This window comes from Orcinus orca, chromosome 18 (assembly GCF_937001465.1).
Source record: "Orcinus orca chromosome 18, mOrcOrc1.1, whole genome shotgun sequence".
In the NCBI taxonomy this organism is placed as follows: Eukaryota; Metazoa; Chordata; class Mammalia; order Artiodactyla; family Delphinidae; genus Orcinus; species Orcinus orca.
The window spans coordinates 75,746,211-75,764,547 of record NC_064576.1 but is presented as its reverse complement, the minus strand read 5'-3'; the positions used below and the strand labels follow the sequence as shown (position 1 = coordinate 75,764,547).

General features: G+C 42.7%; 1 protein-coding gene across 2 annotated transcripts in view; it reads right to left on the bottom strand.

The window, feature by feature from the left end:
- Window positions 1-18,337, bottom strand: part of MIPEP (mitochondrial intermediate peptidase) — a 133,581-nt gene that overhangs the window by 50,522 nt on the left and 64,722 nt on the right. For both annotated transcript variants that reach the window (XM_033409405.2, XM_012537432.3), the window contains exons 15-16: window positions 8,237-8,311; window positions 5,513-5,632 (exon numbers count right to left, since the gene is read on the bottom strand). In XM_033409405.2, the coding sequence (XP_033265296.1) occupies window positions 5,513-5,632; window positions 8,237-8,311 (195 nt within the window). The remainder of the gene's footprint in view (window positions 1-5,512; window positions 5,633-8,236; window positions 8,312-18,337) is intronic.

Genomic DNA, 18,337 nt, shown 5'->3' with positions numbered 1-18,337 from the left:
CAGGCTCCCCACCTTCCACACCCACCTTCCACACGGTCCCCGAACCTGCCCGACACCCCCTCCCCCCACCAGGGCTGCCAGCAGCGCTGTCCCAATGACGCACGAATAACTTTCCAGCTGGTCCCCCAACCCCTCTGTACCCCATACACGGCAGCCAAAACAGCCTTTCAACACGTAGGGTACGTTCTACATACCAAGAATATATTCCTATACTCCACAGAATGGCCAATTTATCAACCACAAGCCTATTAATCAGTTTAAGAAATAAAATATTTCTAAGACTTCTGTGCTCCCCTTCCTTGCTCCAAGCGGTTAGCACTGCCTCAATTCTGGGCTTACTATTCCTTCGTTTTCTTTACAGTTTTACTAAGTACGTAGAGATCTATGATAATGCACTGCTTAGTTCTGCGTGATTTTGAACTTTATATAAATGTACAAAATCTATTTCTTCTGAAGCTCATTTTTTTTTTACTTTACATTTTGCTTCTCAAGCTCATCATCGTGATTTCCCTGCTGCACAGTATCCCAGCCAATGAATATGCCCGAAATCATTCATCTATTTTTGTGCTCACAATCGCGTGGGTTCTTCCCAGAAGCCCCCTCCTTTCCCCCTCATTTACAAACAGTGCTGTTGTACACATTCCTATCCTCAACACTTAGGACCTAAGACAACACTTTCTCTGGGTTCCACGTAGGAGGTGAACTGCTGGGTCACAGGGTCTATCCTCAACGTTAAGAGGTGACACCCAGCTGATTTCCAAGTAGTCACGGCAAACGCAACTCTGCCCACGTGTGACTGTGACTCCACAGCCTGGCCAGCACTGGTCACTGTCTGTGGTTTTCTCTGTCGCCTGATGGGTGAGAGTGAGACGGCATCCTGACACGGCTTCACCGCATGCCCCAACAAACACCGAGGTCATCTTATGCAGTGCATTCAAGGCACCGTCTTTTCCAAGATGGTACTTTTTTTTTTTTTTGGCTAAATATCTAAAATTATATATTTTTTAACATCTTTATTGTAGTATAATTGCTTTACAATGGTATGTTAGTTTTTGCTGTATAACGAAATGAATCAGTTATACATATACGTATGTCCCCATATCTCTTCCCTCTTGCATCTCCCTCCCTATCCCACCCCTCTAGGTGGTGACAAAGCACCGAGCTGATCTCCCTGTGCTATGCAGCTGCTTCCCACTAGCTATCTACTGTATGGTTGGTAGTGTATATATGTCCATGCCACTCTCACTTTGTCCCAGCTTACCCTTCCCCCTCCCCGTGTCCTCAAGTCCATTCTCTATGTCTTCATCTTTATTCCTGTCTTGCCCCTACGTTCTTCAGAACCTTTTTTTTAGATTCCATATATATGTGTTAGCATACAGTATTTGTTTTTCTCTTTCTGACTTAGTTCACTCTGTATGACAGTCTAGGTCCATCCACCTCACTACAAATAACTCAGTTTCGTTCCTTTTTATGGCTGAGTAATATTCCATTGTATATATGTGCCACATCTTCTTTATCCATTCAACTGTCAATGGACACTTAGGTTGCTTCCATGTCCTGCCTATTGTAAATAGAGCTGCAATGAACATTGTGGTACATGACTCTTTTTGAATTATGGTTTTCTCAGGGTATATGCCCAGTGGTGGGATTGCTGGGTCGTATGGTAGTTCTATTTTTAGTTTTTTAAGGAACCTCCATACTGTTCTCCATAGTGGCTGTATCAATTTACATTCCCACCAACAGTGCAAGAGGGTTCCCTTTCCTCCACACCCTCTCCAGCATTTATCGTTTCTAGATTTTTTGATGATGGCCATTCTGACGGGTGTGAGATGATATCTCATTGTAGTTTTGATTTGCATTTCTCTAATGATTAATGATGTTGAGCATTCTTTCATGTGTTTGTTGGCAATCTGTATATCTTCTTTGGAGAAATGTCTATTTAGGTCTTGTGCCCATTTTTGGATTGGGTTGTTTGTTTTTTTGATATTGAGCTGCATGAGTTGCTTGTATGTTTTGGAGATTAATCCTTTGTCAGTTGCTTCATTTGCAAATATTTTCTCCCATTCTGAGGGTTGTCTTTTCATCTTGTTTATGGTTCAAGATGGTACCTTTCATGTCCTGTGTTTTTTGTACCACAATCAAAATTAATTAATTTAAAAAGGAAAAGAATCCTTTTCCAGTTACATGGGTTGTAAACCTCTACTTCCAGTCTGTAGCTTTTCACTGTTTTTCACCTGGTTTTTTGATGAACGGAAGATGCAGATTTTAATACAGTGGAATGTATCAGTCTACTGTTTTACAGTTTATGTCTTTTGTGTTGTCTGTATGACATGCGAGTCTGAGCAGGAACAGAAAGGAGCTGTCAGAAAGACACTCCCATCATCTCTACAAATTTAACTCTTTACTTATTTATCACAGAATGAGAGAGATCCAAGTTTCCTCTTTTCCATATGGACGATGGATAGCGACAGCACCATTTAAAATAAACCAATCTCTTCTCGGCCCACAGACCTGCAGTGTTATTCAGCTTATGGTCAAGAGGCCGTAAATGTGCTGAGCCAGCTTTCAGGCTCTGGGCTCTGCTCCACCATCTGTCCCTGCAGCCCTTGCAGCATCGTTACACTGTCCTAATTCCTACAGCCTCCTCTGAGTACTAATCCTGACGGGGCAAGCCCACCCACCTGCCACTGTTCTTCAAAGCTGCTCCTTGGCCATCGCGCTTCCACATAAAATCATACACTCAGCTCGTTAGCTTCAAGCCAACAAACGAGGCGAATCACATTACATTAAGAGTATAGGTTAAATGGAGAAAAGGTGATATTGTTTTTATATCAAATCTTCCTATCTATAAATATGGTTCAGTTCTTTGTTTGTTTAGGAGCCGGAAATTAGCTGCTTTTTTAAAAAGACGTCTGGGGAGGCACCACCTTGTATTTTTTTCTTGCCTTAATGGTATATTTACAATTTTTTTGTTTGTTGCTGGTAAACAGAGATGGATTAAATTCTTATGTATTGTTTATCTAGAAAAGTTGCTAACTTCTCATTAATTTTAATAATTTACCTCTACACACTCTGGATTTTCTCAGCAATCAATCATCTGCAAATACTGACAGTTTTGTACCTTCCTTTCCAGCGCTTCTATCTTTTCTTCTTGTCTTACTATCCTGATGGCTACTACACCGAAGAATTCCAACGAGCACCCTGGTCTCATTTTCTCTGTTTACGGGAAGGCTTGTTACGGGTCTCATGGTGAGTTGACAAATGGATGAGAGGCCGAAGTTGCTACGCAGGAAGGACAGAACACTTGTGCAAATCTAAACGAACGCTCAGACATTAAAAAAAAAGAGACAAGCCTTTAAAGAATGCCTTTTTTCTCTAAATGTAGCTATGCTTCTTCTAAAGACCTCCCAAAACAACTGACACAAAGAGCTACAGCTTACTGACCATGAATGGGGGAGGTAATCTCAGTGAAGAGATAAACCTTTGTATTTTCTCAAAGGAGTTAGAATAAGGATAGTGGACTTAATAACAACATCCTTCCTTTTAAATTAAAAATAATTTACTGATAGTTGCTGCAGAATTGGGTACCAATGTCACCTCATCTTTGTATATCTAATTACTACACAAAAGAAACCTGCATGGTGAGGAAATCTGAGTTCTCTTCTTTTTTATTGTTCTAACATTGTTTTTATTTTTATTTTGGCCATGCCGCACGGCTTAGAGGATCTCAGTTCCCCGACCAGGGGCTGAACCCGGGCCACGGCAATGAAAGCACCGAATCCTAACCACTGGACCACCAGGGAATTTCCTGGGTTTTCTTCTAATAAGAGACACAGCTCAATTGTTATAAGACTTAAGATAAAGCAAGCTGGGGGTGACAACTCAGCCAAGCTGGAGCGGCTTCAGAAAGCAGCCCAGTTCCTCCTAATATTGGTGTCCCTACGACTTTACTACCCTCGGGTGATATAGCCACGTGGAGTTCAAGTCACACTGATTTTAAAGCTAAGCAAAGAAGAACATAAAATGAGCACAAAAGCACGTGGGTCAGGCAATGCTCCGTAAACGGGAAAACACCCTTAAAGGATGTCGTTTTTCCCTACATGTAGGCAAGTGTTATTATGATTCCACTGATGAAGAGTGAGACTATTCTTATTATTACAGATTTTCACTAATATAGATAATTCAAGTACACAGTAGTACACAGCACTGGAACAATAAATTTCTCATATATATGGTCAGAAATAGGAAGGTAGTGTGACTAGCATTACGCATCACAAATAGATGGCGAAGCTTCTATGACAATCAAACACTGCTGATAAGGAATCTTATGGAGATGAAATTTCCTGTGACTTTCCTTGTCTGGTAAAGATGAACAGTCCCACATGTTCAAGTATTAGGACCTGAAGATCTAGTGGACAGTTACAGTTTACTGATGAACTTAAACTCAGCACAACACATGCTGGTATCCAACACTGTTATCAAATGAAACCACATTTATTTGGCATTTTACGGCTTACAGAGCATTTTCAAATGAGCTTTCTTTCTATGAGATGGGCTAAGCTGGACCTTCCGGTGGCCACCATGCCACCAAGTCAGGGCCACCTCCCTGAGAATAAGACAAATCCAGAGAAAGACACAGCTGAAAGACGAAAGAAGGAGAAACATTTCTAACAACACTGTGTAAGAACTAACTCAACCCAGCTAACCGGCAACCAAACAGACCGACCCCTGCACCTTCCAGCCACGGGGCTCAATAAACACCCTTTCTGCTTAAGCCCCTAGGAGTCGGGTTCCCATCGCTTGGACCTGAGGTCCCGAGTGATATGAAAGCGCCACTCTCCTGAGTGCCAGGACCCAGGGCACTCTTCCCCAGCATGCAGCTTCCTCACGGAACCTGGGCTGATGAGGACACGGCTTCAGGCTGGGTGGGAATCCCAACACCACCGCTCACTACCCACGTGACCCTAGACCAGATACGTAACTGGCACAAGCCCCCCGTGCACCCCTATGACGGGTAAGCATCGAGTTCACAGATCTTCTGAGTCAGGGTTTTCGCCAAGCAATCGGACGGAGTCTGGCACCTGGTCCTCAGTGAATGGTGGCGATGCGCCCGCTCTCCATCCCGACAGAGCACCGAGGGTGCCTGTCACGGTCCCGACACAAGTGGGTCCTCAATCAGTGTGGATTCTCTTTGCAGTGAGAGCGGCTGGGGACCGATCATCACGTTCATCTTACATCGCTGTTTTTCTCGTCACAAATAAATAATGAAAAAGAACACAGACTAACTCCAAGGGCCTTTTTTTAGCCCACTTCCCTAGGAATCTAGAAAAACCCTGCTGGCAGGAGGAAAATAAGTACATGTAAACGGACGGCTCGGGGCAGTGGTGAGTCAGGCATTTCTAGCATTTGCCCCTCAGGAAACCTCAACATCCAGGAGAGGATTTCACACCCCGCCCACTTGACACGTACACCCATTCAATGGCACACAACAGCGTCGGAACGCCAGACTCACAGTGTTTGGGACGTACGGTAAGCCATAGAACTTCTCCTGGGTGTCCCTGAGGATGTCTGTGGTCGAGCTCCTCAGGGGATGCTTCCCATGGTAGATCTGATCCAGAGCAGCATAAAAGACCTGGACGGAAGAACGTACCTATTTAGTCTGGGCACCATGCTTACATCTATGATGTAGGCGACCAAAGATGTTACAAGTCTACCAGAATAATAACTGCAAGTCGCAGTTGGGCAGTCACACGTATAAGTGTATGAGGCTTGAGATGTATTTTGCATTTCATACCACATTTAAGACCATGTTAATGATGAAAAGGAAAGCTCTCAACCTCTCCATGATTAAGGATATTAAGGAATTCTGAACCCTATCTATAAGGTACTCTTTCTGTACAGTGTAGTGAATTAAATTTGTGACCACAGAACTACACACACACACACACACACACACACACACACACATATGGAAATATATATATATATATATATCTGGAAATATGAAAAAATTAAGTTATGACCTGTGACCCCCTGGAGCTAATAAATACTGTTTGGCTTCTTCCTAGAATCCTGATGTAATTAAATGAGAGAAATGACAGGGTGAGAATCCTAGTTCGTTGATGAGAGGTGAAAGGCGGGGTGAAGTGAGGTGAGGAAGCAGGGGTGTTACACAGGATTCAGGAGCAGCTGTCGGAGAGTCTGAGGCCGGGACCAAGGCAGACCCCAGCCCTGCTGTCAGGGCTCAGAGGAAGCAGCTGCTGGGCGGGGCGACCCTGGCTTAAGGAGGTGACTGGTAGGGAAGGCTCACTCCTCTCCAAGGAGAGGACAGAGGCCACTGAAACATGAGAGGAGAGTAAAGCATTAGAAGGAGTTTAAACATGAACCCTGCTGCGTATTTACCAAGCTCTGAAAGCTAAATTTTGGGCAGAAAACCTCAAGTAAAGTGCTTTTTCACTGCAACATTTGACTTATTAACATTGTCTGCATTTTACCTGAGGCAAGCAAGTAGAAAATATTTTATTTTAAAAGAAAAAACTGTCAAGTGATTATGTTTCCGATACATATCTTTCGGATTCAAAATAGGAATCTGTAGAGAATGTGCAGCTGTTGACTTGAAAGAAGTGAGGATTAGTTTATATAAAAGAAAAAATTTAAATGACCTCTATAACTTCTGGCTTCATCTAGATAGAGAATTATGGTTCTAAATTATAAAGTCAAGTTTAAACCTTCACTGGAAAAATACAGACATTTCCTAAATATTGCTTTGCTATAACTGGCAATCTAAACATATACTAAATACAGCTCTTTCCGTTCTATGTTCTGCAATGAGTAACAATATTGGGTTGGTCAAAAAGTTCGTTCGGGGTTTTCTGTAAGCTGCAACATCTAGCAGAAACACCCGAACGAACTTTTTGGCCACCCCAATATTTCATGCTCATTTGCTGATGAACCAAACAACCCTAGGCGATAAGCCCCCCCGGGGGTCCTGCGTGCTTGGGACCAGGAACCTCAGAGCTGCAGAAAAACAGGAGCTGTTTCTAGAATAATGCACAGCAAGAAATAAATAAATAAATAACAATGTAAAAGGCACAATTTAAAAACCACTACTGATACCCGCTTAGTAATCTGCAGCAACTCCCTTCCACCCTGGGTTGTCCCCACGGCTCGGGGGACGGCTGTGTGACAGGAAAGCAGCGTGAGCGGTCCTTCGGGTGGGAACCTCCTTCCCTCCCTTCTCCTCCAGCTTTTCAACCCCCCTCTCCCTCTCTCTCCTTATTCTTTTTGGAAGGCAGAAGTACAGAAAGGTTGGTTTTCCTTTTCAGAAGAAAATCACTGGAACAAGTGTTGCAAAGGACGCCAGGACACGGGCTTTTAAAAGGTAGGACTCCCACGACAGATACGAGTAAATCAGAAGACTACTGCCAAGTAATGTTAACCTTTCAAATAATCCAGAAATCTTTTTGCAATTGTGTGATACAAATAGACACTAAATAATGTTATTAATCCATGGTTTCATCTATAGCAGGCATCTTCTTCACTGAAACGTGTATTTTAAGGTCCAAAAAAACAGAGCACATTCATTACTTTCTAGGGACTGAACTTTATACACCTATAAAGCAATTCAATAGTGGCTACACTTTTAAACAGGTGACTGGATCATTAGAAAGTGAATACTGCCTGAGATGAAAGATGGGTGTTTAGGCTGTGTTTACATAACACTCAAGATCTGATGAAGAGGAATAACTCCATAAACAATCTCAGAAATTACAAATAACCTAAACATCTGGTATCACACAGACCTGACATCCAGGTGGTTTATAAAATGTTTCTCGTCTTTATCTGGAAACCTGGAACACTGGCTTTGAGTTTTACTAAAAACTAAGTCATTACTGTTTAAACTTCACATCTAAAAACACAAATTTAAAAAAAGATACAAAGTGAACAAAAAGATATAACTTGGTTGCTGAAATGCACCATTTAGAAGAAGTCAGGTAAAACTTTTCCACTCTTTGATTTTCCACTGAAATTGGGAAATAACCTTATTTGACACCTACTTCCTAAGGACGGTTGGAAGACCAAATGATTAGTCAAGGTCAAGTTCTCTGAACTCAGACGAAAGATGTTTTGGAAGCATAATTATTATAATAAATGGGTAGCACTGGCAAGAATTTAAAGTTATACATTTATTTTGAATAATATCTGTGAAAACTTCAGAACAAAGGCACACACCCACCTGAAGCTGCATGTCTGCTGCTGCACAAACCTTTTTAGATTCGCAAAGACGAGACACCATATTTCTGGGCAGTGGCTTGAAAACAAAACAATATGTATGTGAGTAAACTGCACTGGGCACTTTTGAGGCAGGAAGGTTAAAAATAACATCAAATGATACAATTTCATTGTGGTTTAATAATAACTTTGAAATATTTTCGAGGACAAGATAAAGGATGAATACATTCCACTGAATTTCAAAAAGCGGTAATTATCAAATAGGGGTTTGTACGTGAAAATACAGGATTGCAGGGAAGTCAGACATTGGCACTGTTCTTTAAAACTCTAGTTAAAACGTTAGGAAAAGTTAGTACTTTTTCTGTCCCTTTGTTAGCAATGAAAGTCCATTCAAGTGCTCTGTTGACCTTAAGAGCACGTACTGACTGATGACAGGAATCAAAGGTCACAAAGTCAAGAAATAAACTCTAGTCCATGGTGCCAGTCAGCACTGGAGCCGAACAACATATCCCGACAAATAACCATGATAATGAACTGTGCCTTCTTTTATTTTCCAACCTGAAAGAATTGCAGGGCTTGGAAACGCAGTCTGATTAATGTCCCCATACAATTTAGGGCTTCCTCTCCAAGACTAATTAGCCATAATCATGTAACGTCACGTATTCTCTTACAAATAAACTAATAATGTAGCTGAGGAAGTGCTGTAGCCAATCTTACTCTACTTTTTTTTTTTTTTTGGTACGCGGGCCTCTCACTGTTGTGGCCTCTCCCATTGCGGAGCACAGGCTCCGGATGCGCAGGCTCAGCGGCCATGGCTCACGGGCCCAGCCGCTCCGCAGCATGTGAGATCTTCCCGGACCGGGGCACGAACCCGTGTCCCCTGCATCGGCAGGCGGACTCTCAACCACTGCGCCACCAGGGAAGCCCTTACTCTACTTTAAAATCATTAATACTGGCGTTTACTGAAGACAGCTGCCATTTTATACAATTCTATTTACAATCTAAATCAAGTTAAAAGCCCTTCTAAAGACAAACAAATTATGTAAGAGACTTACGGCAGGTTACTGTGCACTACAGCTGTATAAACTAAACACTGGTGAGTGGTAATGTGAGCTGTGAGCTGGAAGGGGAAGCAGGCACTGCCACGTGTGTGTGCACATGCGTGCACATGTGTATCTATACATCTATACAGATCTCTCCCCAGGACCTAGAACAGTGCCTGGCACACAGCAGACACTCAGTGCATATCTGCAGGAGGAGTGAACTAACGCAAGAACGACCCTGACTTCTGTAGCAGGATGAAGGCTCAGACAATGAGGCCTTTTCTCTTCTCTTTCTGTTTAGCTATAAGAAAAGCAAACCAGCCAAAAAAGGGAATTTTTCAAGAGGTAAAGGACACAGACTGAAGGAAGCTGCACAGTGTAACTTCCGGTGCAGGGAAAGGCCTGGGTCTTCCCGACATAAAACGAAAATTTCCTGCAACAGCATTTTAAAAAGTCACGGTTCAGTGAAGTCATACATGCCAGCAGCTGTATCAAGATGTTCAGCTTTCTTTAAACCCTACTTTATGTTATACCTTCTGTTGACAGGACTGCTGTTGCACTTGGGTTTTTCATGCTTCACAAAGCTTTAATGGTTTTATTTTCCCATAAAAAAATAGTACGCATGGAAGGATTATCAACAAACAATGGAAACTCCTGGGGGCATGCACTTTATTAGACCTGAGGGACAGGAAGAGGTGGAGATGGGGTCCCAGCAGCACTGCCCATGTGTGCAGAACCATAAACGGAGCTACAACGAGCAAGGTGAAGGAAGACCCTGCAAGTGAGTGTGAAACCATGACCCAGAAGGGCTTGACTGAGGGAACAAGGCAGAAGTGGGACCTACAAAGTGAACAGGCGTGAAGCGGGGCTGGGGGCCGCAGGGAGAAGGGCCCTGAGCAGAGGCACGGAAGAGGGGGCCTGGGGGCTCAGTCAGGCAAGGACGGGGTGCCCACCCTCAGATCCTGCAGGAGGCCACTGGTGAGTTTTGACCAAGGAAGTCACCTGGGCCAAGTTGTGTTCTGAAAAGATTCCTTTGGCTGCAGTGTAGACACGCCATAGGAGGGGGCCAGGAGTGACACACACACACCACCAGTGACCTCAGCCAGAGGAGAGTGGGCAGCCGGGGCATGACTGGGGCTGGACTGCGGGGGAAGAGGCAGGGCGGTCAGGGGGCCGAGGTGGGGAGCAAGGTCAGGTCGGGAGGCGCAGGCCCTGAGCGGGGAGTGGAGGGGCGTCCGTGGCCATGGTCCCGGCTCTCGGTAAGGTTTACAAGCCCTGCCTGGAGACAGTGAGGAGGAAATGCCAATACTGGGTCTAAGAACCAAACCCAACAGACCCCTTTCATCTGTAAGTAGTTTACTTTGAGGCCAGTGTCTCCCAAGATGCAAACCCATCTAGCAAAAGGGCAAAACAAAGGGACAAATTTAAGGAGGCTTGATTCTTTCCTGCTCAGGTTTACAATAAAACAAAAGACGCAACGAAAAAGAGCACAGAAAGACAACTGAAAACAGTTTATCAAAAATTACATATTCACGACTTCCCTGGTGGCGCAGAGGTTAAGAATCCGCCTGCCAACGCAAGAGACACGGGTTCCAGCCCTGGTCTGGGAAGATCCCACAGGCCTCAGAGCAACTAAGCCCGTGCACCACAACTACTGAGCCTGCTCTCTAGAGCCTGTGAGCCACAACTACTGAGCCCGTGTGCCACAACTACTGAAGCCCGTGCGCCTAGAGCCCGTGCTCTGCAACAAGAGAAGCCACCGCAATAAGAAGCCCGCGCACCACAACGAAGAGTAGCCCCTGCTCACCCCAACTAGAGAAAGCCCGCGGGCAGCAATGAAGACCCAACGCAGCCAAAAATAAATAAATAAATCTATTTTTTTTAAAAAAAAGACAAAAAAAATTACATATTCAAGGGAATTCCCTGATGGTCCAGTGATTGGAACTCCACACTCGCACTGCCTGGGGCCTGGGTTTGATCCCTGGTCGGGGAATTAAGATCCCACAATGGCACGGCCAAAAAGGAAAAAAAACAATTACGTATTCAGAAAACCCACATGTGCTACATAGTTCTATAAAATGTTGGGGGAAATGAAGGTTACATGGGACTCCTGGATTACTTTTTGCAACTTGCTATGAGTCTACAATTATTTCAAAATAAAAAGTACAAAAAAACCTCCCCAAACTATGTATTCAAGGCCCACTGTACATAGAGTAGTGAATACAAAGAATGTTTACCAAAAATGTAAGGAAACATTTAAGTAGAAGGTAAATACTGTCCTAATAGAACAGTTCAGAGGAAAGAACTATTAACCCATCAAATCACAAATTAAGTAATACATTTATATTATGCGTGGTGTAAACAGGAAAATGGATGTTCTTTTTTTTTTTTAATCTAGTTGGGTTGTTAGTCAACTGGAATTAATGTACTTCAGCTCACGGAAGGGAGTTATATATTCCCTTAGAAAGTACTGCCTTCTTCAAAATTAAAAAACAATAACAAAGATAAAGTAGAACAGAATTTAAATAACACCCACACTGACCTTAAGTTCTATACAATTTTTTTTTGGCTGCACCACACGCTTGCGGGATCTTAGTTCCCTGACCAGGGATTGAACCTGGGTCCATGGCAGTGAGAGCGCCGTATCCTAGCCACTGGGCCGCCGGGGAACCCCCTATATACAATTTTTTTTTTTAATGTACAATATTTAGAAGCTAAACCTTAAACTTCAAGTTATAAACAATGTTTCCTGGTCAAGATTTTCTTCTGTGAATATCACTTTACCAACCAGAGTCATGGCAACCAATACTGACACCAATAATTCAATCTTTGCTGTTATTCCAAAGGTGGATGTGTCCACCGAGGAGCACAGATGTTTCACAGTACTGGCTCCTGAAGTCAAAGTACGGGCTCACTTCTAGTATCAATATATTGAAGACAGACAGAATGAATACATCCAAGCCAGCAGGCAATGAGCAACCACATAGAAAAGAAAGCGCTTTAAACACCTGAACCTCCAACAGTATTTTTTCATTATGTTAAAATGAAAATTTAACGAAGTCCAAGGCAGTAGAAATGATAATGACTCTTTCACCATATAATCAGCTGTGTGTTTTACCAGCTTCTACTACGATCTTCATGATTTCCAAAGTAGGAAACACCCCTTCTACTGATCACTAAGTCTCCTATCCCAGCCATGATGGGAAGCTGTCTGCTCCCCTGCAGATCTGGGTGCTGCCGTGTTCATCAAAGAGTGAAAAGCATATAGAGGATGCTACAGGTCAAGAATAACCTTCAGATTAACCAATCACAGCGAAGAACCAATCACTGAATTCTCTAAGCCACGTTTTCCTCATTTGTAAAACGTCCATGTTACAGTTTCAGAGAATTAGATAACAATTGAACAAGATAATGTATTTTAAAAGTGTATTATGTCAGGTTTAACAGAGCAGATGCTGACTAACTGGTAGCCAGTATTGCTCACAATTATAGCTGCTCTATATGACACAATAACCATTGACTTTGACCACTTTATTTACATTTTACTGTTCTACCTACCTATTCTCTAAATATGGTCTGTTTCAGATTTATAAATTCTTAGGAGACAGGAATTTAGCTAAACAGTTCTCTCTGTAGCACCTAACAAATTCTTAATAAGAAAATGTACTTTGCTTCCTGTTTATATTTCTTTTCATTTATAAAACAGTCAAGTATGCTTAACGAAATACACGTCTCCTCAAATTACCCAGCTTTAGCAAAGGACACTTTCTCCACTGTGACCACCTTAAGGCTTTTAGAAGAACAATGAAATCTCATTTCGCTGTGTTACTAGTATATCTTCCCTATTTCAACATCTGCCACAGAACTTGGTCCTTAACTCACGTTTTGAAAACATTTTCTCTCACTTTAAGCAGAACTAGCTATCAAACAGTGAGTCAGTCCCTCATCTGCAGGGTCCGGTTCATATTTAGAGAAGATTGGTGCTAATGAGGAAATGTTCCTTCTGATGATATTTTAATCAAATATATCTCATGCTACGGATCTTGCAGTTCAGACTCTGTCTCTGAGGAGCGTTCCTCTATCATCTCCGTCTTTGTTCCTCTATAATCTCCGTCTTTGTTCCTCTATAATCTCCGTCTTTGTTCCTGCTGGTAATGTGTCTTCTTTTCTCTGGCTTACTGCATGGTTTTCTCTTTAGCTTTCGTCTCCAGCAGTTTGACTACCATGTGTCTAGGTGTATACTGTTTTCAGTTATACTGCATGGGCTTCTCTAAGCGTCTTGGATTGCTGGCTTGATTTTCATCATTTTTGGCAAATTCTCAACCATTATCCCTTCGCCTATTTCTCATGCCTTATTTCTCTCTTCTCATTTGTGGAACTCCAACTACATGTATGTTACACTGTCTGATATTGTCCCAAAGTTCCTTGCATGCTCTATGTTGCCTCCCCTTCCCCTAACATTCCCCCTGCCCTTGTATTTCTGTTAGGACAATTTCTATTGACGTATCTTTAGGTTCACGCTTTCCTCAGCTGTGTCAAGTGTATGGATGATCCCCTCAAAGGAATTCCTCAAATATGATACCATGGCTTTATTTCCTGCATTTCCACCTGTTTCTCATAGTTTCCATCTCTCTTCTCCATCTGTTCATACATATTGTCCACCTTATCCATGATATCCTTTAACACAGTTATTTAAATCCCCATCCAAGAGTTACTTTAAAATTATCTCAGTTACTAGTTATTTTCAAGTCCCTGAGTCTGACTCTAATGGTTTCTTTGTCTTTGAGTGGGAGCGAGGGTTGTGTGCTGCTGAGTGATAATTCACTCAGCAAACATTTACTGATTGCCCATTATGGTGATATATCAGTGAACAAAACATGAAAATTCCAGTTCTCAAGGGGTTTACATTCTAGGAGACTTTGTTAACTTAAAAATTACTATTGATGGAAAAAAGGACATCTTTCTTTATTTCAGTTCCTACAGGCTCAGGAATAAAAGGACAGAGATTTAACGCATCACCTCCTTTAGGCCACCCAAAAGGATCAAACTGTACTAATTACAATGCTGCTTACACATGCGATCTTTACTCATTTTAAGTTCATTTGCGAGTTTTCCGCGCCATACATTTAGAAGATAGCAGGTAGTCAACAGTGTGTGAAGGTGAGCTATGCCTGTCACTGACATTCACACGCTTCCAGAGGGAATGAAGTGGTAAAATGCACAAACACATTATCTCAACACACGCTGACAACACAATACCCATCCTTCATGCAACAAGTTCTCAGCATAAGGTGCCATTCTAGGCAACACAGGAAGAAGAAAGACAAAACACCATCTCCTGCCCTCAGAAGACTTACAGTTCTGAACCTGCTTTACACGGTGAAGTTTGCTATGTATGTGGTAGTTGTGTGACTTCAGTTTTATAGATTTATTTTCAACTTATTTTCTGTACCCCTCAAAATTCAACACTGCACACTACCACTTGATGATAAAAGTAATAACCCTTTGCAAAATCTGTTTTATTACTACTCCAACAAGTTCCCCCCAAAACTGGATTAGCAGTGATGATAAAATTTTCAGTGACTATTGATACTAAGTATAGGTATTTAATATGTAATTAGAATACAATGAATAGATGAGGAAGTTAGAGACAGGGGAAGTGGAGGTGAAAATACAATGAGGTCAGAATTGGGGTTAGGCACATAAAACTTAAAGTTTCATTCAACTTTCACAGCTGGGCCACGGACAGAGCGGAACTCAGTCCCTCATTCAAACTGCTCTGACTACAGGACTAGATCCTTCCACTGGAATTCCACACTCCAGAAAGTCTGAGGACTGAAAGTTTTCACCAATTTGACACAAACACATTTGACGGCAGTGCCTGCCTTGCACAAACGTGGACCTCTTTGCTCCAAACAGCCTGTGGCTGGGGCCTGAGCCCCATACACTGCCAGCCCCTGACAACCAGGCCACGCCAACAATGTTCACGGCCAGCCCCAAGCCCCACAGTCTTCTCTTCCAAGGCTCCTTTTCCACAGTAAAGACAGGCAGATTTCCACTGTGCTCTGTTTCGAGGGTCTCCTGCTATCAGTGCTGTTCTCACTGAGCCACTTCATTTCAATACAAAAGTACTTAGAGTTATACCCTCAACCACGCTCAGCAATTCGCAACCCTTACAAACTCAGTGCAGAGCTGTTCAGAAACAATTTTCTGAAACAGTCTAAACCCCTTTTTCAATGGGGTTGGAGAGCATTACTGCAAATTTACTTCAAAATAACACTGACTGAATGAACTTCGTACTTCAGATAATTTACACCCTTGCCTGAGTTTCTTTTATTCAAACACCTGCAGGAGGATTGGTTCAAGATGGCAGAGAAGAAGGAGGTGCTCTCACTCCCTTGTGCAAGAGCACCGGAATCACAACTCACTGCTGAACAATCATCAATAGGAGGACACTGGAACTCACCAGAAAAGACACCCCACATCCAAAGACAAAGGAGAAGCCACAGCGAGACGGTAGGAGCGGCACAATCACAGTAAAATCAAATCCCATAACTGCTGGGTGGGTGACTCACAGACTGGAGAACACTTATACCACAGAAGTCCACACACTGGAGTGAAGGTTCTGAGCCCCACGTCAGGCTTCCCAACCTGGGGGTCCAGCAACGGGAGAAGGAATTCCTAGAGAATCAGACTTTGAAGGCTAGTGGGATTTGACTGCAGAACTTCGACAGGACTGGGGGAAACAGAGGTTCCACTCTTGGAGGGCACACACAAAGCAGTGCGCACATCGGGACCCAGGGGAAGGAGCAGTGACCCCATAGGAGACTGAACCAGACCTACCTGCTAGAGTTGGAGGGTCTCCTGCAGAGGCAGGGGGCGGCTGTGCCTCACCGTAGGACAAGGACACTGGCAGCAGAAGTTCCGGGAAGTACTCCTTGGCGTGAGCCCTACCAGAGTCCGCCATTAGTCCCACCAAAGAGCCCGGGTAGGCTCCAGTGCTGGGTCTCCTCAGGCCAAACACCAACAGGGAGGGAACTCAGCCCCACCCATCAGCAGACAAGCTAGTTGAAGTTTTACTGAGCCCTGCCCACCTGAGCGACACCCAGCTCTACCCAACACCAGTCCTTCCCATCAGGAAACTTGCACAAGCCTCTCAGATAGCTCATCCACCAGAGGGCTGACAGCAGAAGCAAGAACTACAGTCCTGCAGCCTATGGAACAAAAACCACATTCAAAGAAAGACAGACAAGATGAAAAGGCAGAGGGCTATGTACCAGATGAAGGAACAAGATAAAACCCCAGAAAAACAGCTAAATGAAGTGGAGATAGGAAACCTTCCAGAAGAAGAATTCAGAATAATGATAGTGAAGACGACCCAGGACCTCGGAAAAAGAATGGAGGCAAAGATCGAGAAGATGCAAGAAATGTTTAACAGAGACCTAGAAGGATTAAAGAACAAACAAACAGAGATGAACAACACAAAAACTGAAATGAAAACTACACTAGAAGGAATCAATAGCAGAGTAACTGAGGCAGAAGAACGGGTAAGTGACCCAGAAGACAGAATGCTGGAATTCACTGCTGTGGAACAGAATAAAGAAAAAAGAATGAAAAGAAAGGAAGACAGCCTAAGAGACCTCTGGGACAACATTAAACGCAACAACATTCACATTATAGGGGTCCCAGAAGGAGAAGAGAGAGAGAAAGGACCTGAGAAAATATCTGAAGAGATTACAATCGAAAACTTCCCTAACATGGGAAAGGAAATAGCCACCCAAGTCCAGGAAGCACAGAGAGTCCCATACAGGATAAACCCAAGGAGAAACATGCCAAGACACATAGTAATCAAACTGGCAAAAATTAAAGACAAAGAAAAATTATTGAAAGCAGCAAGGGAAAAATGACAAATAACATACAAGGGAACTCCCTTAAGGTTAACAGCTGATTTCTCAGCAGAAACTCTACAAGCCAGAAGGGAGTGGCATGACACACTTAAAGTGATGAAAGGGAAGAACCTACAACAGAGATTACTCTACCCAGCAAGGATTTCATTCAGATTCGATGGAGAAATCGAAAAATTTACAGACAAGCAAAAGCTAAGAGAATTCAGCACCCCCAAAACAGCTTTACAACAAATGCTAAAGGAACTTCTAAGTGGGAAACACAAGAGAAGAAAAGGACCAACAAAAACAAACCCAAAACAATTAAGAATATGGTCATAGGAACATACATATCGATAATTACCTTAAACGTGAATGGATTAAATGCTCCAACCAAAAGACATACACTGGCTGAATGGATACAAAAACAAGACCCATATATATGCTGTCTACAAGAGACCCACTTCAGACCTAGGGACACATACAGACTGAAAGCGAGGGGATGGAAAAAGATATTTCATGCAAATGGAAATTAAAAGAAAGCTGGAGGAGCAATACTCATATCAGATAAAACAGACTTTAAAATAAAGAATGTTACAAGAGACAAGGAAGGACACTACATAATGATCAAGGGATCAATCCAAGAAGAAGATGTAACAATTATAAATACATATGCACCCAACACAGGAGCACCTCAATACATAAGGCAACTGCTAACAGCTATAAAAGAGGAACTTGACAGTAACACAATAATAGTAGGGAACTTTAACACCCCACTTACACCAATGGACAGATCATCCAAACAGAAAATTAATAAGGAAACACAAGCTTTAAATGACACAATGGACCAGACAGATTTAATTGATATTTATAGGACATTCCATCCCAAAACAGCAGATTACACTTTCTTCTCAAGTGCGCATGGAACATTCTCCAGGAAAGATCACATCTTGGATCACAAATCAAGCCTCAGTAAATTTAAGAAAACTGAAATCATATCAAGCATCTTTTCTGACCACAACACTATGAGATTAGAAATCAATTACAGGGAAAAAAACATTAAAAACACAAACACATGGAGGCTAAACAATACATTACTAAATAACCAAGAGATCACTGAAAAAATGAAAGAGGAAATCAAAAAATACCTAGAGAAAATGACAACGAAAACACGACAAT